Source organism: Mustela lutreola, chromosome 4 (assembly GCF_030435805.1).
Source record: "Mustela lutreola isolate mMusLut2 chromosome 4, mMusLut2.pri, whole genome shotgun sequence".
Lineage (NCBI taxonomy): Eukaryota > Metazoa > Chordata > Mammalia > Carnivora > Mustelidae > Mustela > Mustela lutreola.
Window position 1 is genome coordinate 41,305,352 of NC_081293.1, and position 22,458 is coordinate 41,327,809.

The 22,458-nt window shown below is 37.4% G+C and overlaps 1 protein-coding gene across 3 annotated transcripts in view; it reads left to right on the top strand.

Annotated features, from left to right (window-relative positions):
- Positions 1-18,713, top strand: part of PTPN20 (protein tyrosine phosphatase non-receptor type 20) — a 115,475-nt gene extending 96,762 nt beyond the window's left edge. For all 3 annotated transcript variants that reach the window (XM_059169670.1, XM_059169671.1, XM_059169672.1), the window contains 4 exons: positions 3,848-4,182; positions 8,006-8,221; positions 15,630-15,692; positions 16,527-18,713. In XM_059169670.1, the coding sequence (XP_059025653.1) occupies positions 3,848-4,182; positions 8,006-8,221; positions 15,630-15,692; positions 16,527-16,592 (680 nt within the window). In that variant the 3' untranslated portion in view covers positions 16,593-18,713. The remainder of the gene's footprint in view (positions 1-3,847; positions 4,183-8,005; positions 8,222-15,629; positions 15,693-16,526) is intronic.
- Positions 18,714-22,458: the final 3,745 nt, after the last annotated feature.

The following is a 22,458-nucleotide window of genomic DNA, read 5'->3' on the forward strand; positions in this document are numbered from 1 at the left end:
GACAGCAGCAACACTATAGCCTTTTTGGAGGGGACATCCTTGAAAGACAGTGATGAAAGGAAATATTTCCAAATGGTAGAACTTTTAGCAGTATACTTGGTTGTCCATTTTGCTTAGGTGCAATGGGCAGAGGTACAAATCTGTACCAATCCAGGGACTGTGGCCAGTGGCTTTGCTGGATGGTCAGTGACTTGGAAGGAACATGATTGGAAGGTTGGTTATAAGGAGATCTGAGGAAGAGATGTGTAGATAGACCTCTCTGAATGGGCAAAAACCATGAACATATTTGTGTGATATGTAAGTGTTCATTGAAAGGTTACTTAAGGAGAGAATTTTAATAATCAGGTGGATAGAATGACGCATTCTGTGCATACCAGTCAGTCTCTTTCTCAGCCAATCCCATCGTTACCCAATGGATTCATGAACAAAGTGGAAATGATGGTGGGAATAGAAGTTATGAATAGACTCAGCAACGTGAACTTCTAGTCACCAAGGCAGACCTTGTTATGATCACTGTTGAGTGTCCAGTTTGCCCACTACAGATCTCAAAACCGAGGCCCCAACATGACACCGCTTCCCAGGGTGTTCAGCCAATACCTGATGACAGGTTGATTACACTTCTATCACAGAAGGAACAGTGCTTTTTTTAGTGCTTTTCTTACAGAATAGATACTATATGGATTTGCCTTCCCTCCATGTAGTACTTCTACCAAATCTGCCATCCATGGACACGCAGAATGCCTTATCTAACATCATGGTAGTCCACATAGCATTCTTCTGTCCAAGGAGCTCACCTTAAGTCAAATGGTTTGTGGCAGTGGGCACATGCTTGTGGAATTCACTGGTCTCAACATATTCCTCATCCTTCTGAAACAGCTGGCTTGATAGGGCAGTGAAATGGCTTTTTGAGTGCCAGCTAGGTGGCAGCACCTCAGAGGGCTGGAAGCTTGCATATGCTCCAGATTAGCACCCAGTTTATGTTGCGATTTCTGCCATAGCCAGGATTCAGGAACGAGGCCCAGAACTGGGAGTGGTATGACTCCCAGAGACCTCTAGTGATCCAGTAGCAAAGTTTTGCTTCCTGTGTCTGTGACCTTATGCTCTGCTAGTCTTGTGGTCTTAGTGGCTGTCTTCAGTAATTTTGTTTGGCTTTTGATGTGGTCTTTCCATCCACAAACTTGGTCTTCCTTGAGGGGTAGCAGATCAGGGACTTACTTGTGGACCATGAAGTCTAGAAGAATTGCTGCATTATACAGAACAAATTATTAGCCACTTTGAGTAAGGATTTCTTCTCTGAAAAGAATGAATAATGTACTTCATTCAAAAGATTGTTTTGAAGTTCAGATGGGTGATATTTGCAGAGCGCATACATGTTGCCTGGACCTGGAGTGGATGTTTGCATTAAATTCTACAGTCGTTGGAATACTATGCAGCCATCAAAAGAAATGAAATCTTGCCATTTGCGACAACATGGATGGAACTAGAGCGTATCATGCTTAGTGAAATAAGTCAAGCAGAGAAAAAGACAACTATCATATGATCTCCCTGCTATGAGGAAGTGGTGATGCAACATGGGGGCTTAAGTGGGTAGGAGAAGAATCAATGAAACAAGATGGGATTGGGAGGGAGACAAACCATAAATGACTCTTAATCTCACAAAACAAACTGAGGGTTGCTGTGGGGAGGGTGTTTGGGAGAAGGGGGTGGGAATATGGACATTGGGGAGGGTATGTGCTTTGGTGAGTGCTGTGAAGTGTGTAAACCTGGTGATTCACAGACCTGTACCCCTGGGGATAAAAATATATGTTTATAAAAAATAAAAAATTTAAAAAAATAAAAAAAAAAATTCTACAGTCGTCTCTCCTCTTGGGGGAACATTTCTCCTATGATCGCTTGAGTTCTTTCTTTCCTGCTGTGTATTCCATAGTTTGCTTCTGAAATTCCTTTATGTATTTTCTTTACATGCTCTGTATGCTTTAACATTTTAATATTGTCATCATGTTTTTTGTCTTTTTTCCTGAGTTATGGAAAAATTCCTTGAGCCAGTTTTCTAAATCACTGACTTTTTTTTCCATTCACTACTCACTTCAGAAGTTTCTTTTTAAAATTTATTTTCAGCATAACAGTATTCATTATTTTTTCACCACACCCAGTGCTCCATGCAATCCGTGCCCTCTATAATACCCACCACCTGGTACCCCAACCTCCCACCCCCTGCCACTTCAAACCCCTCAGATTGCTTTTCAGAGTCCATAGTCTCTCATGATTCACCTCCCCTTCCAATTTCCCCCAACTCCCTTCTCCTCTCTAACTCCCCATGTCCAATTGAGTGATTGTGATTTTTATTTGAAAGCAAGCTGTTATTATTTTAGATTGTTTAATTTTCACACATTTAACCTCTTTTTTAAAAATAAAAAATGCTTTCTGCTATAAAGTAGTATATGTTCACTATAAAAATTTAGATTATAAAATAGCCACTATTTTATTTATTTTTTTATTTATTTTCACATTTTGTCATCAGCCAATACCTGACAGGTTTATTATTATATGTTTGTATATGATGTATTTGTATATATGTCTATATATGTGTACATACATACATGTGAAAGATCTCACTGTAATACTTTTGTTACCTCTTTTATAATTTAATAATATAACATGTCAGTAACCATAGATGTATGTTATTCTTTTAAATAATAATATTCTTTCAGATTTTGTTTTAAATAAATATAGGAGTTTTTTAAAGTATTCCTCCCTCTTATAGAAAGGAAAACATTTGATATGATTTTTAAAAATTGTCTCTTTTTGTGAGGAACTGGCTATCTTTATATATCTAGTGATTGTATTTCCAATTTGTTCATATTTACAAGGAGAAGTTTACATTTGCTGTGTTGGAATCTGAGAAGAGTTCTGTCAGAAACTATGTAAGGCCCTGTTTAGTTACCTTGGACATACTCTGTTGGCCAGATAAGTGGTCCACAAGACCCTTGAGCAATAGAGAGGGGCTACTGGTGAGACTACTGCATGGTAGGGAAGGTCCATCCTTCACTGAGGGCATTTATTGTCTGTGTAGAAGCAGTGGTCAAGCCAGAGATCCACCTGTCTATATAGAATGAAAAAAGAGCTCTGGGCCAAGTGATATTTATGAGTAGGCCAAGTAGTGGGATTCCTCTTTCATATTTGTTGCAAGAGTCCATGTTAGGTGAGTTCCATGTTACTTGGACCAAATCCCTTCATAGCACCATTTTGCCACAATATCTTTACTTTGATTAGCATGCTGCTTCACCTAGTGAATGGTGAGGATGGACATAAAAGTTGGCTGCCATGTACTAGGGACATTGGTAGAACTCCATTAATCCTTGGGTCTGCAAACTGACCAACTATCATAGTTTGTTTGCTTGTTTGTTTTGCTGGCCCCTACGGCTCTGGGCTTTCAGGTTCTCTGGATTTGTAGGAGAATTGCATTCACTTACTCCCTCAGACAGGGTTCCTCCTTTGCTGTGTTCATTTGCAGACTAGTAGGTAACTCCCTTGGTTTAATCCTACCTATGCCATACCTAACAGAAATCTTCCAAAGTGTCTGGACACTGATGGCATCTATCTCTGTTTCGGAGAAGCAGATAAAAACAAAAAACATTCCTCATTGTGTATTTTGTAGGTCATGCTAACAGGTTTGGGGGAGGGGGAAGAATTTAAATTCATGGACTCATATAACTCCTCTTACACCATCTTGTATCCTGGTCAAAGAGAGAAATGGATTTACCAGTATGAAATACATTCATGAATCTGGGTGTATTATATCTCCTACTTTTCCTTTATCTACCAGATATTTCTGTTTTTATGACAGATGATTCAACACGTGTTCCTCTTGGAGAAAACAAGGACTACATCAATGCTAGCTATATTAGAATAGTCAATTCTGGAGAAGAGTATTTTTATATTGCTTCACAAGGACCACTGCCAAGTACCACAGATGACTTTTGGCAAATGGTTTTAGAGAATAACTCTAATGTTATTGTTATGATAACCAGAGAGATAGAAGGTGGAATTATCAAATGCCACCATTACTGGCCCATTTCTATGAAGAAGCCTATGGAACTGAAAAATTGTCGCATCTTCCTGGAGAACTATCAGATACTTCAATATTTCATCATCCGAATACTTCAAGTTGTGAAGAAGTCTGTAAGTTTAAAAAAAATCAGTAGGAGAGATATTAAGATAAGCCACCTGTCAGGATGAGAAGTTAGGATTAGGATGTGTTATAGATTGGGGATACTTTTTTGAGTAACTTGTTTTTAATGCTCCCTGATACCAGAAACTAAGACACCACTGTGTCTGCTTCTTAACCAAACTGACTGGAGAGATGAAAAACCTAAACAGGGGAGGTGGGGCAGGGAGCAACAGTATTGGAAGTTGCCTAATCCTGGGATGTCCTTTGGCTGCTTCTGTTGAGTGTGACAGAGGTGTATGGAGTCTTAAAGGTATATTTCTAACCACTGTGTCAGGTACAATCACAGCCGTACTGATTATTGGAGACTTGGGTATGCTTACTGATACTTTCAGTTACTGTGCTCCTTGGTAATGAGGGGTGCTTTGAAGGCCTGGAAGGGAAGTACGTAGCTTCATGTATGGCTTGGAGGAAGGTTTGCTAGAGGAGGGAACATATGGATTGAGAACTACTCAAATGAAAAAGATGGAAAGAAAAAGTAGGTAATCAAGATCTAAAATAGCATGGGGGTATATATAGAGGATTGCAGGCAATTAAGTGTTTCAGGAAGGTAAAAGTTTAATGCCAAGGAATAATGAGAGGTGAGATGAGGCTATAGAAAGTAAGCAGGGAGCAGTCAGAACATGAAATATCTTGGATGTTGGCTAAGGAGCACAAACTTCTTTATGAAGATAATTAGGAGATATTGAAGAATTTCAATAAGCAGGTGCCATGATCAGTCAGGGCTGTTGGTATTGAGATGAAAAGCAGAGACTTTGGTGTTTTTTCATATCAGAGTGGCTGACTTATATGTGGCTTATGACTCGTAACTTTTTTTTTTTATGAGCAGTCAAAATTAAGCTATCCAATACAATAGCTACATGTGGCTATTTAAGCTTAAATTTAATTCAGTGTCTCACAGTAGCCATATTTCTAGTGTTTAGTTACATGTCACTAGTGGCTATCATATTGGGCAGCACAGATTCAGAACATTTGCATCATTGTAGAAAGTTCTCTTGGGAATTGATGATTTCTAAAATCTAAAACTCATAAATTTCTTGCTTTAAAAGATTCAAAAAATATAAAAGGAATGGTTTATAGGAGAAAGTGATGAATTCCATTGCTTTAAGTGGATTTAATTAGCAAGTAGGTGATACATGTGTTTGAGAGGAATGAAGGGGATGAGAGTTAAACAAGAAGTCTGATAAGAGTGATGAGTCATCACCAAAGAAGTTGATTGGAGTCCAGACAATAACTAAGAAAAAGGTTGCTGGAAGTGCTGAAGTTGGAACCCATAAATTTTCAATAGCAATAAAATATATACCTACATGATTATTTTCTTCCCAGCAGCCTAACTATGGGATTCCTGAGCACAGGTTATGGAACTGACCCAGATGTTGTCCACTACGTGTGGTAAGATTCAAAGGATGAAGGGTGTTAACGGTTTGGTGGGAACATGATTCAGATAATCAGCCATGAAGTCTAAATTTAGGGCCACAAATGGAACCACAAGCCAGTCAAGTAAGAGCAAGTGGAGGACATAAAGGACAGAGGAACTCCATTTGGTCACCTTGTTGTTGGAGTAGGAGTGAGGCACAAATGAAGTGGTAGCAGATGATCTTCTGGTCAGAAACTGATGTTGGAGTTTAAAAACTGGAGAATTTTTGATACTGGACATTATAGGTAATGATAAGTTCAGGGAGTGACCATCACTGTGAGGAGTAGAAGAAACGAGTAGTCTCCTTTGCAAGAGAGAAATATAAATGCTCTGAGGTTAGAGTGTCCGTTGGGCTGTTGAGACTTCAGGTTTGCCCTGGATGATGTCAGAGCATGTGGGAGAGGGAAGGTCAGGGTCTTCAGTAAATGTGGCAGATGGACTGGAGGCTAAAGCCATTGGGTCATAGCAATGAGAGGGTGAAGGTATGAAGCTAAAGGGTATGAGACTCAAAAGGGAGTGGGGTTTTTCACAAGAAGAAATGGTGGATTGGAAACAGGAATGGGCAGCAAGGAGTACCCAACCTAATCTCTATGCTCTGTGTGACCTGGAGACGGGAGAATAGGTGGCCTCCATGGCGGGGTTGGGGTGGGGGAGAGGCTGCAGAGAAAGAAGTGCTGTGAGGCAAGGAAGGAAATGGAGGAAGCATTTAGGGAAATGAAGAGGATTTCAAAGAGTTTACTAGGAGATGGGGCACCTGTGTGCAAGGGGAGAGGCTGACAAGTTAAAGGAGTAGGGTGGGAGGGAAAGATGGAATTGAAAAGTATGAGGAGGATCTGCACATAGGTGGTAACCAGAGGGGCCAAGAATGATGGCTGATGCTTGCTGGCTGTGTGCTAGCTCTTGCGCTTGGTTGTGCACCTGGAAACTCACCTCAGCCTTCAGTCCCCCACGACTTGCTGATTCCCTCCCATGTTAACCAGGTGTTGTGCCAGGTGCCAGAGACAGAACACACACACAGTCTCAGCTCTTAGAGTGCTTATGGTCTAGTGGGAAAGGAAGTTCCAGCTGACTGGTGTGGCACATATTATGGCAGAAGAAAGACAGCCTGCTTGAAGAGTATAGGCAGGTGGGAGGCACAGAGGAATGATCTGTTTGCAAGGACGAAAAAGCTAGGGTCCATCTGTGGAGACTTGGCAAGGGGTTGGTGGCCTTTGGTCTGAGGCCCACAGGCTTCAGAACCATGGGGTTCATGTTTGAAGAGTCTGCATCAGGATTTCTGTCTGAATGGTATTCGGTCAGGAAAGTGGTGAGGACTACCTTTATGCACATTCTTAGTGGTCACCAGTGGCAGAAGAGATTTAAGCCCTGAAACACGCACGGTAGGGTTTAGAGCTATCCTCAACTTGGTGCCTTCACAAGCTTTGCAAGGGGTGTTGGCATCATTCAATTTCATGCACCAGTGTGTCAAACTTGAGTTTTCTATTTGGGACTTAGGAAAACTTATTTCTGTTTGGAACTCAGGAAAAATGTGTGCATTAGGGAGAAGCAGGGGAGGAGCAAGAGGCCCATCCTGAGTTTTCCCACAAGGGTTCCCAGTGAAGTAAAATGAGGGCTTCACACTGGGAAAGGCTCCCACTTTGGAAGGGATGATTGGTAAACTCAAAGTCCTTTATCTGTCAACTCTGAGGAGTTTCATGACTGTGTTTCTAGGGGTCTCAGCACAAAAGTGGGGGCTCAGTCCGCTCACTTGGTCATCACGTACCCTGTCCTCATCAGCAGAAGAGGTTAGGGCCCTGCCGGTCAAGCAACTTGGCAGCACCTACCTTTAAATTTAATATCATAATATTTAAGCTAAGATAGAACGCTTTTATTAATGTGTTAGCCCATCTTTCACTCTGAGTTTCGTAGGTTCTTGGTTTTTCGGCAGTACCATGGTCCAGAACAAAGATGGTAGATTTGAATTCAGGAGGCCTGCAGTATAGTCCCAGCTCTAAACACGTGAGCTTTCTGACCTAACATGTATCTCCCAATCACCCTAATCCTTACTTTTTCATTTGTAAAATGGGGATGAAACAGTACCTACTTCCCAGAGTTAGCATGAGGATTAAATGAAAGAATGCATGTGAAGTCTCTAGCATACCCCGCACATCGTGAGTGCTTAAATCGTGCTGCCTCTTCATAGTGTGATTTTCATTATTGTATGACCACAGAGCCTTTAGTAGTAGTAGCTGTGGTGGTAGTAGTAGTAGTAGTATATTAAAAATTCAATTTAGATCTTTAATATACGAAGTTGATAAATCTCTCTCTTCTCCTTCCTCCTCCCTCCCTCCCTTCTTCTCCGTCCCCTTCTCTCTCCACAGACAGGAAGTAGTCACTTTGTAAAACACTTGCAGTTCACCAACTGGCCAGACCATGGCACTCCTGCCTCGGTAGATGGCTTCATAAAGTACGTGCGTTATGTGAGGAAGAGCCACCTTACAGGACCTATCGTTGTTCACTGCAGTGCTGGCGTGGGCCGGACGGGGGTGTTCCTCTGTGTGGATGTTGTGTTCTGTGCCATTGAAAAGAGCTTTCCAGTAAGTGTGTGAATTAAACAGATAACTGATGCTGTTAGTAAACATTCTGCTTGTAACAGCCTTCTAGTACCTAGAGACAGATTGGGCCTTCAGGAGAACTCAGTAAAGAGAAAGCCTGTGAACTTTGGGGACCTGCTTCTCAATTCAGTGCTGCAGGTTCCCGGAGGTGGCTGTGATGATGACAGTACAGAAAGCACACAGAGGACATGGGACAGTGTAGAGGCACAGTAGAGGCACAGTGAATGTGACTTAACTTCCCTTTCCTCCCCTCTTCCCACACCTAAGGTTTTTAAATCTTGTTAAAGAATGTTGATGAAGTATATGCCTGTTCCTAATGAACAGAAATGCATGCACATGAGCACACTGGAAAAAATGTGGACTTTAGGGTTTTAATGAGAGATCCCTAGCTTGGACTGCCAATTTTGCTTCATACTTTAGATTTTGGTGATATTGAGCACATTGCTCATCCTCTTGGAAACCCAGTTTTCTCTTACGTAAAATAAGGATAATATTTTTGGGTTTGAGTTCATCATTAACAATTCTTTGCTTTCTTTCCGAATTTGGAACCAACTGAGAGATAGACCCAAGAATTAGACACATATTAATTATCCTGTTACCTCTACTGTTGATTAAACTGCTTAGGGAACGTGACCTGAGATTTGTGGCCAGAAAGGCTGACTCACTGAGCTGTTTTTCCTGCACTGTGGAAGTGCAAAGGGCCTGTTTATTAGCAGGCCCCGGGGTGGGAGGCGGGGAGTGGCTCTTACCACCAGGACCACAAGGAATGGAAAACAGCCATACCTCTGGCATGACAAAGCGGGCTAGTAGGCGTTTGTCCTGCCAGACAAATTCTGCAGTTAGATTATCGTCACAAAAACTAAATCTCAGTTCCATCAGGGCCTTCACTACCTAGTTAAACCCTGACTGTGGGAGGCTCTCTCCCTTGGCAGCAGAATGGCTGTTTTGGTTCCAGAACTCACCATCCTCAGGCCATATTATTCCGGAGGGTGGGAAAATGGCCTTTCCCCGTAACTCCTTGGAGGACAGAGGAAATTTCTTTTTGTCAGAAACTTGAGCCAGTATCTCCCAGCATTTCAGCTGCTTCCGAGTTTTAGCCCCTTGCCTGACTTAACCGCTGTGGGAGATGCTGGTCTGTTTGGGCCGGTCAGGACTACTCCAGACTGTAAGGCTGAGAGTGAGAGAGGAATGGTTTTTCAAAGCAAACTCAGAGAATGAATATAAACTAGACAGTCCTTTCCACTCTCCTCCAACCAAAAAAAGACCAATGTGCTAAAAAAGTGCTGAAATTTTAAGTAGTATAATTCTGATATTACCCATTCCCATAACTAATGTTGTTTGATCCTTTTAGCAGAAATTTGTTAGTATGATTTTCTTTTATATATTTCCCATTATAATTTCTTAAATAATTGGTTTATGGTTGTCCTTATTTTATTTTCCTTGTAGAAACTGTAAAACCTGTACATATTATACTTCATGATCCTAAGGAGCACTGTTTTCTCCCACATTTTATCTTCTTTCAATTCAGAATGTGTTTTATAATGAGTCAGGTTTAATTGACAGTGTTTTTCTTAGTGATACATAAAATAATGATACATTTTGCAATTTGACAGAGTAATTCTCTTTCCTTATTGGCTTTCCACAGAACCTTGAACCGTCAAATGTTCTCACTGATGCCCCTTTCTACTCTTTTCAGAAATTTTGTCCAGACTTTCCTAGAAATTGAGAGTAAGCATTTAGAAACTTCAAAGCAGTTGGCTGTATTGCTGTGACATCCAAGAGCGTGACCAGTGAGGGGGACTGGTCTTAGTGAACAGGGGATAGACCAGTTTGTGTGTTGTGGAACTCTCATGCCATGTCATACATGCAGCAAGCTGCGTACGAGCTGTGTGAGGCTGCACAGTTGTGACCTGTAATGTCGTAAGATGCCTTGATCAATTATAACTCCAAAGGATATGAAAAGCTGAGGATATGTAACCATTTATTTCTTTTTTAATTGTATTTCTATAACCATTTGCATTTTTAATCACACCTGCTTAATAATCCATAAAATGTTGGGAGCAAACGGGCTCTTGCCTTGCAGAAACACTGAGATTGCTCTGTAGTTGGAACATTCTTGATCGACCTTTCTCCTCCAACAGTCTTAGTTATTGTATTATCACATAATGAAGTGAATAATCCAGAATTTAGTACATTAGCCTTTTCATAATGAAAAATTCTTGCAACACCACTGTGCACCCTGTCCAGTTTACCCGGCAGGGGTTTGTATTTTTGTTTGTTTTTGTTTCTGTTCTTCGTAGTAAGAGTCTCTTGATGAAGCAGTGTGATTTATCTCTGGGCACCAGTTCCCTGATCTGTGTAATACCTCATATGGCTTTCTTACCCTTGCAGCTCTGCGACCAGAACATAATTCTACACAAAGCTCAAGCTCCAAATCACATCAGGTTACAGTGTAATACTTTGCATTTCTGCACAGTTTAGAGCTAGTTGTTTGTCAATAATCCAATGGAAAAAAGGAAGAATTCTTCCTTCTTAACACTTCATGTTCAAATAACACGCATGCTGAAAGAATCACCGTTAGCCACATCTCGGTATCCATTAAGCTGCAGTGCCAAACACCTTGATACTTGCATTTGCTTCATAAGTTGGTACCAATACATACCCTTAGCCCATCCCTGACTTTGTCAAGCTGTCATGTCATTAGAAAATGGTACTTTCTGTGGGTCTCTCCTCGTGCACCTGCCAGAGGAGTACACAGCCCTGAACCATTGCCTGACCTCGTCATAGGTGGGCTGTGAGCACTGAAGGGGCCTGCCTGTGCAGTGTGGGGGAGAAAAAGAAAAGAAAAGAAGATGGTACTTTAGCTGTCCTTTTTGCCACATATTTACCCCAAATTCCCAAGACATCTTCAATAGCCATTCTTCATTGTCCTGGTAATTGTGTATGGGTTTGTAATCTTAGCAATTCTAAGAGCTATTTTGTGAGTGTGCAGAACATTAATGTTACAAGTGAAAAATAATGAACATTAGCTTCTGTTTTTTAAATGTAATATTCTTTTAAATAATTCTTTTGTCTTTGAACAAAAAGACGTGTTCAAAAGGAACTTTTGAACTTATTTCTTTTTTTTGACAATGAAAAATACATTTTAATAGTTTGTTTGCTTTGTTAGCCAGTACATCGTTGCAATTAAGACAGGTGTGGTTTAAGCATTCACAGTCAATAGTGGCTATAAGATTCAGCATAAGGAATTATAGTTCCAAGTAAAATGAACGTGAACTCTTTCTGCCTTCATATCTTTGCATTTACCTCCATTATCATCATTTGGTTAACTACTATAGCTGCATCCAGAAAGCTGTGTTTTTCTAGATGAGGCAGTGCAGTGAAACTTGTTTTACCATCCTTAAATTAAGATTAAAAAAGAATAATATAAATTCATTTCCATAAATTGTCTAATCTTCAATTATAAATTTAAAAATAGGCTTTCAGTAACAGTTTTTAAATTCAGTGAGATTTCACTTTGTTATATTTCCTCATATGGATCAGACTTTTGGTTTCGAGTCTAAGAACTCCTTACCTAGCCTAGGTCCCAAATAACTTTTGCTATATTGTTTTCTCATCGTTCTGTGTTTTATGTTTAACATTTAAGTCCATAATCCATTTTCAGTTAATTTTTGTATAAGGTATGAGGTTTAAGGTAAGGTTTACTTTTCCTTTCTTTATTTTTTAAAAATTTTTTTGCCTATGTTTGCCTTTTTGCCTAATTATGTCTAATTTTCTAACACCATTTGTTGAACAAGCTGTTCTTCCTCTCTACCAGATTGTTTTGCACCTTCATCAAAAATCACTGGGCATGTTTGTGTGGGCCATTTTCTGGTTGTATATTCTGTTCCATTGATCTGTGTGTCTTATCCTTCTACCAATACTACTCTATAGATTCCTGTATCTATATAGTAAGTTTTAACATCAGGAAGAATGATTCCTTTATTCTTTTTCAAAATTGTTTTAACTCTTACAGAGTCTGTGCTTTCCCACATAAGTTTTAGAATAGCTTGTCTACATCTACAAAAAAAGCTTGCAGGGATTTGGTAGGAATTTCTTTAAAGCTGTAGATCAGTTTGGGGAGAACATCATGACATCTTTGCTATGTTGAATCCTCCAGTCCATTAACATGGCATGTCTTTTCATTTATTTAGGTCTTCTTTAATTTCTTTCATCAGCATTTTCTCATTTTTTAGATTTCCTCTTTGGAGCACTTATAAATGGATTGTGTTTTTTACTATCAGCTTCCACATATGCATTGTTAGTATGTAGAAATGTGATTGTTTTTGTGTGTTTTTGCTGATCTTCTGTGCTGTGATTTCATTGAACTCACTAAATCTAAGAGGGTTTTGGGGGGGTTCTGTTTTGTTCTGTTTTTAGATTCCTTGGGATTTTCTATATAGACCATCATTCTAGTTACAGATAGGGACAGCTTTTTATCTTCCTTTCCAACCTGCATTCTCTTGTTTCTTTTTCTGGCCTTGTTAAACTACCTAGAACTTTAAGTATTAGATTGAATAATACATGTGGTGAGAGCGAACATTCTTGCCATTACTAATATTAGGGGGAAAGCAAATTAAAACAAGTTGTTTGTCAAATACCCTTCCAGCATCAACAGGAAATATAGTCTTCTGAACTTTGAATTTATTAACGGATTATATTTATTAAACAAACCCCATTTGGTTGTGGCTTCCATTTTTTTAAAGTATGCTTTCTTTTCTATATATTAATGTTAGGTAGTTAGGTGAATAAAAGTTCATAATTGTTATACCATTATGTATGAACTTTTTTATTCCTTGTAACATTCGTGTTGTCTTATATTCCATTTTTTTCTGATGTTAATATGATTAGACATTCTTCCTTTTTTGTCAGCATATATTCATCATATCTTCTACCCCTTCATTTTCAATGTCTCTGTCATTTCGTTTTAGCTATCTCTCTTATTATTTAATATTGTTCTGGATTTATCAGCTAACATAATTGAACTGGAGAATAAAATAAGAGCACTAAAAATGGGGAAAAAGTAATATTATTTTTACTTGTAAACATTGTTGATTACTGGGGAAACTCAAGATAATTTATTGGAAAATTTTAACACATGATAGAGAATTCAATAAGTTTGGTGTGTGTAAAATTATATACAGAACACAATAAACTACATATATATATATATAAACAACAACAAAAAACAACAACAACAACAACAAAAAAAAACAAGTTGTTTGTAAAAGACCCCATGAAGAGAATGAAAAGACAAGCTACGGATTTGGGGAAACTGCAAATAACATATCCAACAAAGATTTTACATTTAGAATTTAGAAAGCATCCTCAAAACTCAGTAGTAAAGAACAGAAACCAAAAAAGGAGCCAATTAGAAAATTGGTAAAAGATATGAACAGACATTTCACCAAAGAGGATAAAAAGATGACAAATTACCACATTTAAAAGATGTTCAGCTTCACTAGCTTTTAGGGAAATGAAATTAAAACTATGATGAAATATCACTAGACATCTATCAGAAAGACAAATATAAAAAATGACACCACCAAGGGAAGGTTGAGGAAATGAGTTGAAGAAATGAGATTAACCATTTGTTGCTTGTGGGAATATAAAATGGTATAAAATAGTTTTACAATTTTCTTTTTCTTTCCTTTCTTTTCTTTCCTTTCCTTTTCTTTGAGAGAAAGCACAAGTGCAGTGTGGGGGAGAGGGGCAGAGGGAGAGAGAGAATATTAAGCATTCATTGCAGTCCCCAACACAGGCCTTGGTTTCATGACCCTGGGATCATGACCTAAGCCAAAATAAAGAGCCACTTTCTTGGCTAACTTAGCCACTCAGGTGCCCCTGCAATTTCTTTAAAACAAACAAAAACGAAACTAAACTAAATTTACCATATAACTCCAGCAATAGCACTCTTGGGTGTTTGTCCCAGAGAAATGAAAACCTACCTTCACACAAAAACCTGTATGTAAATGTTCATGGTAGATCTGTTCATAATAGCCCAAACTGGAATTGACCTAGATGTCCTTCCACAAGCTGATGATTCAACAAACCAGTATATATCCATACCATCCAATACTACTAAGCAATAAAAAGGAGTGAAGTATTGATATGCACAATTTGGATATATTTCAAAGCAATCATGCTAAATGAAAAAACGTCTCAAAAACTTAGAAATTATGTGATTCCATTCATATAATCTTGTTGAAGTAACAAAACAGTCAATATGGAGAACAGATGACTGGTTGCCAAGGGTTAGGAACTGAGTTGGATGAGCAGTTCTAATGGATAACAGGAGGAAGTCCTGTGGTGGAACAGTTTTGCATCTTGATTGTGGTTGCTGTTACCGGAGCCTTCACTTGGGATAATATTGCACAAAAATACACAAGCGCATCACACAATCTCACAAATGATTGCCTGAAAAAATGGCAAAACCTGAATAGGCTCCGTGGATCAAACTAATGTCAGTTTCCGGGTTTTGCTATTATACTATATGTATATCTATAATTCTAGTATAAAAATTTAATGGCTCAATTAAAATTTTAAATTATTATATAAACCAAAAGTTATAAAGGAATGGTTATATTTTCTTTCATTTTCACCTATTTGGGGGTTATAGTTAGCAAACCTTAAAATTTCATGTTTTGATGTGGTCTTGCTGAATATGACTGGTCCTCAGCTTGCACTGCTTGACTCTCCAGGCAACTTTAGCAGCACTTGAGCTGGTCTGTAACCTGTTCTGCTGGTGATACTCCTTGATGCTGCTGTCAGATGGCCAGAAGAGTTTCTAAACACTTAACTACCAGTTTCTGGGCTCATCTTATTGTGGAATAACAACAGTCCCTTGCAGACCCGCATCAGCTCAGCAACCACATTGGGTATGCTGGTCTCCATGCACAGGTTGCAGACTCTGGTATCAGACCAACTGTTGCTCAGGGTCTCCATTTGAGCCAAGAAGGCTCTTTAGATGAGAAACAGCTGTGTTACTATATGGCCAGAAAAAGTATCCTGTGCTTCAGACTTTTCCAGAATCACAGTGCTGCTTTAAGTTTTCCCTTTGGAGAACAGAAAAGTGGATATGGGCAAATTTGTTGTTATTTCTTTTGGAGAGCATTTCTTATTGTAAATGATTGCTTCCTGCTTTTTCCTGGAAACCCCTTTAACCTAAAGTCTTCCTTATCCATTAGACTAGGTTAAATAGTATGTTTTCTTATAGCTGAAAATGAGAACTTTCTGGTTAAATTTTGACATCTCTTTAACTGGGAAGAATTATGGAGTACTCATCTGGCAGTCTGTGGGTTTGTGTTTTCCCCCATGTGAATAATACAAAATCACTGTCATCCTGTTGCAGTTCAACATCAAGAATATAGTGACCCAAATGAGAGAACAGCGTTACGGCATGATTCAAACAAAGGTAAGCTCTCACTACATAAATTCTAATAAAAAGAATAATGAACATAAAGATTAACATGTATAGCATGTTACAATTTGTAAATCTCTTTTACCTACTTGATGTTACTGAATTCTCACTGTTTGGGGTAGACATGAATTTTTCTCTGTTATTATCGATGAAGTACTTCACCTTCAGAATAATGAAGTCTGTTCTGTGAGGTTCTGTTCATATAGCACGTGGAGGAGCCAGGCAGGAAACTGGTGTCCTGATGCCCAAACACATGCCTTGTCCATCCATGATGCCGTGTTATTTAAGTAACATATCTAAAATTATTCATAGGTTTCTGGATGACAGTTTGGGGATATTTACTTGCCACTAAATTATCAAAGTCATTGGCACGTCATAAAGGGATAGCATTGATGTTATAGATTAGTTATTAATCATTTGGGAGGGGGAATCAAGAGAGTATGGGTAATGAAAAGCAGCAACCCCTAAATCTTTAAGTTGACCTGTTCTTAGGCCAGTGTTAAATGATAGGAAGCATTTTATTTGAAGTTGGTTTGCCCAAGAGACCTGAGGCTACACCTAAAGAAAAAAAAAAAGCTTAAATGTGATGTATCCAGGGAGATATAAGGAGATGGAGGTTGAGGGTAAGTTTCCAAGCACTGTTTTATGATAATTTTTCTTCCTGGTATTTAAAAAAATAACATATTTTCATAAAGAAGTTCCTGGCTAAATGTTTGCACTTTTTAGGAACCTTCCTTTATGGTTGAAAATTACAAGTATGTTTTCTGTAAGTGGATAGTGGTATTCAGCTACTTACCATCCTGTTATTTTTCATATGTATGTATATAGGAGCAGTATTTCTTTTGTTATAAAGTTGTGCTTGAAGTTCTTCAGAAGCTTCTGACTTTAGATTAAGAAAGACTTCTGTTGCCTCACATTTCAAATTATCAAGTGGCTTGGAGTCTTCTCACAAAGAACACTTCTGGCTGTGCCGACAGGCTTTGCTTACGGGTACCATGTGCTTTCTTGTTGTATCATTTAACTTTCTCTCTGACAACTCCCTGAAGGCAGCATCATTTGGTTTGGGGTGAACAGTGTTTATCCATTAATCTTACTTAGATAACATCAAAATATACTCCCACATTTTCCCATGAAACAAAAGTTGCATGAAACAACTGTAGCTTATTTGGTTGACGGGATCACAGAGCCTAGTAATGGACTTAAACTGTACTCATTAAGATTTCATTTGCATAGGCAGCTAAAGGGAGCTGAGGATTTCCAGAACCTTATAAAGCCCTTACCTTATTCTGGAGAATACAGGGCCAGTAAATGGAAGATCATATCATGAGGTCTTAGAGGCCTTTTCAGGACAGTTACTTAACACATGTTTTGTTTATTTGTTTGTTTGTTTAGCTAGAGTCTGTATTTGTTTAGCTAGAGTCTGTTATTTGAATAACTCAGTTCACTAATTAGGATGACTTAAACTTCCATACAAATTGGATTCCATTTTCACATAGTTCCACACTCTCGGCGGGGCCCAGAGACCTCAGAGGTCAAGCTGCCTTTCTAGAGCAGCTGCACAGGGACCTGTTGGTTTGGGAAGTATTTCATGGGTGGGCAGAGTTCCCCTGCTCCATCACATGAGCACACTAGTGAACGGTCCAAAACTAAAATAGATGTTTATATAGAAAGTCCAAGAAGAGATTTTTGTCCGGCTTGAGCTCTTTCCTATTCCACCCTAACACTTAACATATTACTCAGTCTGCTTTGTTAAAAGCACATATTATATTTTACTTGCCTCTTAGTCTTTGCCCTTTAGCTAACCAATAAACTTTGATATAAGCATTATTACATAAGGCTATGTATCTCTTACGCCAGATATATTTCTCAAACTAAGATCTTATGATAGTCATTTTTTTCTTTAGAGTTCCATTAAATCATTTCTTTCCATTACTGCCCCACCTCTGCTGTAACATTTAAAAGTTGGCTTTGGGAACTAGGCTTTGGAAAACCAAATTCATAGCTGTGAAAGGAAAACTTCCATATTCTCTTTTTGAAAAGATGTGGCCATTATTATATCCATCTTATTATATGACTTTGCCTCATACGATTACAGTGATATTTTGGTCAAGGAATTTTAGTGATCAGTTATACCTGATGATAAGCTATTTAGCAATGGCTACATGTCTTTGTACAGTGTAACTTAGTGGAGATCAGAATATTCTATGTATTATATTGAGAAAATTTCTAATATTAATGTAAATCTTGAATTTATAAGAGGCTTATTTTATTCCCTTGGCTGAATGAATATTTGAATTTGTTGAATTAAATTTGGTAATTTTCATTTTAGAAATAATTATATTCCAGAAATGTATTTTATATTAAATCAAATTGATGATTCTACCTATTTACATTATTCATATAAATAATAGTCTGTGCTGAACATTAATTTCATTTTGATGATTGGCCCTTAATATTTGTATCCCAAATTTTATTTTCTCTCTGTTATTGTAAAATAATAGATATGATGTACAACAGTATTCATGAGAAAGTTCTATGCTGTTACTTAAATGAAAAGACTTACTATGTATTGCCTGAAGTATTTTTATTATCTAGGCCTTGAAATGTTCTTGTAAAGAAAAATGCCACAATTTTGATGGTAAACATGTTTCTTCTTTAATGTGTGCCCTCTATTTTTATAGCTGTACTAATTTTTAGTTTTTCAAAGAAATTAAATAAGTCAATATAGAAATACTTATTGTACTTGTTTTATTTCATTTTTGGAAAGTGAATTCCAAATTGAAAACTTTTGACTAATTGAAATACTAAGTTTCCTACCAACAAAAAAAATCATTCTTAGCCAAGGATATGAATATGAAACTCCCACTGACACCTTTGTAAGTATATGAATGCTTATTTAGAGGAAGGTTTAAATCATTTAGATAAAAGCATACATATATGCATTTAATAATGTTCAACTTTAAATACATATATTTAAAGTGGCATTGTGCTTGATGGACTTACATGTTGGACCAAAGCTTTTCACAAATAAACATTGTAAGTTTTATTCTCATAGAAGTCTTGGTAATTTATTTTTTCTTGGGCTTTTTACCCTGAATCTATCTAGAACATTATTGAATTTTCAATTACCTTTACATTTACTACTCAAAGGTCATTTCAGTGATTTATTTTTATTGAAAAATCTTAAATGAAAATGCCTAAGTAACCCTAAAACAAAACAGTTTCATTTCCTACTTACTTTTTCTTAATCCCTGGGAAGATTTACTTTTCTTTTTTTTTTAATTCAAAAATTTTTTTAATTGACATATAATGTATTATTAGCCTCAGGGGTACAGGTCTGTGAATTGCCAGATTTACATATTTCACAGCACTCAGCATAGCACATACCTTCCCCAATGTCCATAACCCAACCACCCTCTCCCTAACCCCCTCCCCCAAGCAACCCTCAGTTTGTTTTGTGAGATAAAGAGTCTCTTATTTTTTGTCTCCCTCCTGATCCCATCTTGTTTCATTTATTCCTTCCCTACCCCCCCAAACTCCCCACGTTGCCTCTCAAATTCCTCATATCAGGGACAGCATATGATAATTGTCTTTCTCTGATTGACTTATTTTGCTCAGCATAATACCCTCTAGTTCCATCCACATCGTAGCAAATGGCAAGATTTCATTTCTTTTGATGGCTGCATAGTATTCCATCATATATATACCACATCTCCTTTACCCAAGATTTAGTTTTTTTATATGTTGTCTTGATGCAGAAGATTTGGAAAGTATTCATTAAGGGGTGAATTCATTAAGTAGGTCAGTGGCACTCAGTGGGGGTGAAGGACCACTCCATGGAGTACCCCCTTTGTCTACAGCTATAATCAAAAAGTAGGAAGTAAGGACTTCATCATGAAACAATTTGAATTACAAGGAACCTTAAAACATACCTAATGTAACTATCATATCTGAAACCTGAACATGACAAAGAACAATTTTTATAAACTTTTAATAGCAACATCATATTGGGAAGTGAAAACTTAGAGCCTTCCCATTAGCAAAACAGTAACTCCTGCTAACACTATAGCCTTGCTCTAGAGTTATCTAGGCAATGCAGAAAGACTACAAAAGGAAATAACTGGTATAAATATATTGGAAAGTTAGAACAAAATGATATTTTGTTTGTATATTTGTCCACATAGAAATAATAGATGCAATTAAAATATAGTATTAGAAAAATCTGTATCTTCAATAGGAAAAATGCCTCTGAGCAACAGGGAGATGTAAAAATCTGTAAAATACTTAAGATTTAACTTACCAAAAACTTGACCCACTGATGCTCGCATTCTAAATGAACAGTAAATACATGAAAAGAACCAAGATATTTTTGAAAAAGAAGAGGTTAACTAAGGTGAATTTAAATAAAACATTTTTAAAAAGAAAAAGTAAATGTAATTGTGGAGAAGAGAGATTGTTTGCCTTAGCAATAATTAAAGTATTATCTAAAGTCACAGTTAATACAAACAATGTAATTCTGGATCAGGGATATACAAATGGATCAATGGAATAAAATAGTCAAGAAGGAGACTCCACAGACTCATATATGTTTATGAATTTATTGTATGCTAAATTTAGTATTTCAAATCCAGAGCTTCAAAATTTATGAAGCAAAAACTGATAGAACTGATAAAACTGGAAAAATAGACAATTCCCCTATTGTATTTGGAGATTTCACCATTCCTCTCTTAGTAATTGGTAGAATAAGTAGACAGACAAGTCAGTGAGGATATAAAAGATTTGAATAACATTATGAACCATTTTGACCCAATAGACATTTCTAGAACACTGCACCAAAGTATAGCAGAGTACAAATTTTTCACGTGTATATGAGACATTGACCAAGAGTGATTATACTTTGGGTCATAAAACAAGCCTCAATATAATTCATAGGAATGGAACTATATAAGTATGTTTATGGAATTAACTAGAACTCAATAATATAATGATATTTCTAAAATCCCCAAATATTTAGAAATTAAACAGCATACTTCTAAATAACTTGAAGCCAAAGGAAAAAAAATCACAAGAGAAATTAGAAAATATTTTGAAATAAATGAAGATAAAAACAATGCATGGGATGCAGTGACAAAATATTTGGAAAATATTTTGGTTGGGACTGTGCTGAATTTGTCATGCTTATGGGACCTCCAAGTAGAGGACCTAGATCTGGAGGAATGTTTGCCTTGAAGTCAATGCTTGAAAGTATGGAGTGGATGAGCTCCCCTACAAAGAAAGTGAGATGGAGGCCAAAGGCAGAGTCCTGGAGAATGTCAGCATTCATTCCTACTTTGACTGCTCTTCATGGCTCGGCCAAAAAGCCACCTCTTTCATGAAGCCCATGCAGCCTCCTAATACTCATCTTTCCTTCCTCATTGCTTCTCAAACTCTCTGGTGAAGGACCCATTTTATTTACAAACAGATGGATTCCAAAACAGCCAAAACACCCATCAGATATTTATTGGAAAATGTGGTGGGCTAATTTGAGGACAGCAGCTGAGGTTAGCTGATTGTCCACTTAAAAAGTGAGTAAGTCCAAGGAGGTAAAGCCTTGGTAAAGCCTACAAGGGTTGGAACAATCTAGCTTTTATCTACTCTACTTTTATTTACTCTAAAAGCTGATGAGCTCAGACTCCTTTCTGGAACCATGTTCCACACTGAGGAGAAACTGCAGAATCAAAATTGAGTAAAACAGGTGAAGAAAGGAGAAGGTCCATGTAGAAGTGAACAAGGGAAGCAGAAGCAGAAAACTTTGGAAGGTGAGTTCGGTGAAGTTACCAGAGCTACCTGAACAAACTGCTTAGAAGTTCAGGGAAATTAAATTTTCATAAAAATAACTAAAAGAAAAGTATCATGATTAAATCACATATGAGTTACTACAAGAGGGAAGAAAATGCTAGCAAACTCAATAGTATCCCTACAGACAATGAAGTTACACCAGAAAGATATGATCAAAAAACAGATCAAAACCATAACCTAATCTTTCAAGATTATTTAAAGACATTAGGAAAATCACATAAGATACACAAACTACAAAAGTCAGTATGAGAAGAATTCAAAGTGGTATGACAAATTGAGAATTAGAGACAAAAGTTTTAAAAATGGAGACTAAGTTAGAAAGAACTCAGTAAATAAATACAATAACTGATGCCTTGGTAAGAAATAGGTTTCAGAGAAGGAACACTTTCAATACAAAATGAAGAAAGGAAACAGCTTAAGAGTATGACAAATATCAATGATAGACAAAAAAGACTACCATACAGATAACAGAACTTTTAAAGAAGAAAACCAAAGAAAGGGTACAGGGCAAACACAATATAATTTAAGAAAATACTCTTGAAATTAAAAAAAAATTAAAATTACATATTGGAATACTACAGTACATACCTGAGACTATCAGATGAGCTTGACCAATACCAAAGAATGTTTTAGTAAAATCAGTGGAGTTTGAAGAAAAGAAAATCCTTGGGCATCTATGCAAAAAAAAAAAAAAAAAAAAGAGGAAAATGAAATTAGGTTACCATCAGTCTTTTTGACAGTAACATTTTATGTCAGGAAAAATAAAGTAATTTAAGATTTTCAAGGAAAAAAATGTAAGCCAAGGCTTTTATAGCTAATAAAACCTTGATGTATAAAGGGTGTAAATTAATGTCAACACAGAAGAAAGAATTGTTTCCAAGTGAGCTTTCTGGAGACCCTACTGAAAAACACACTTTAAATA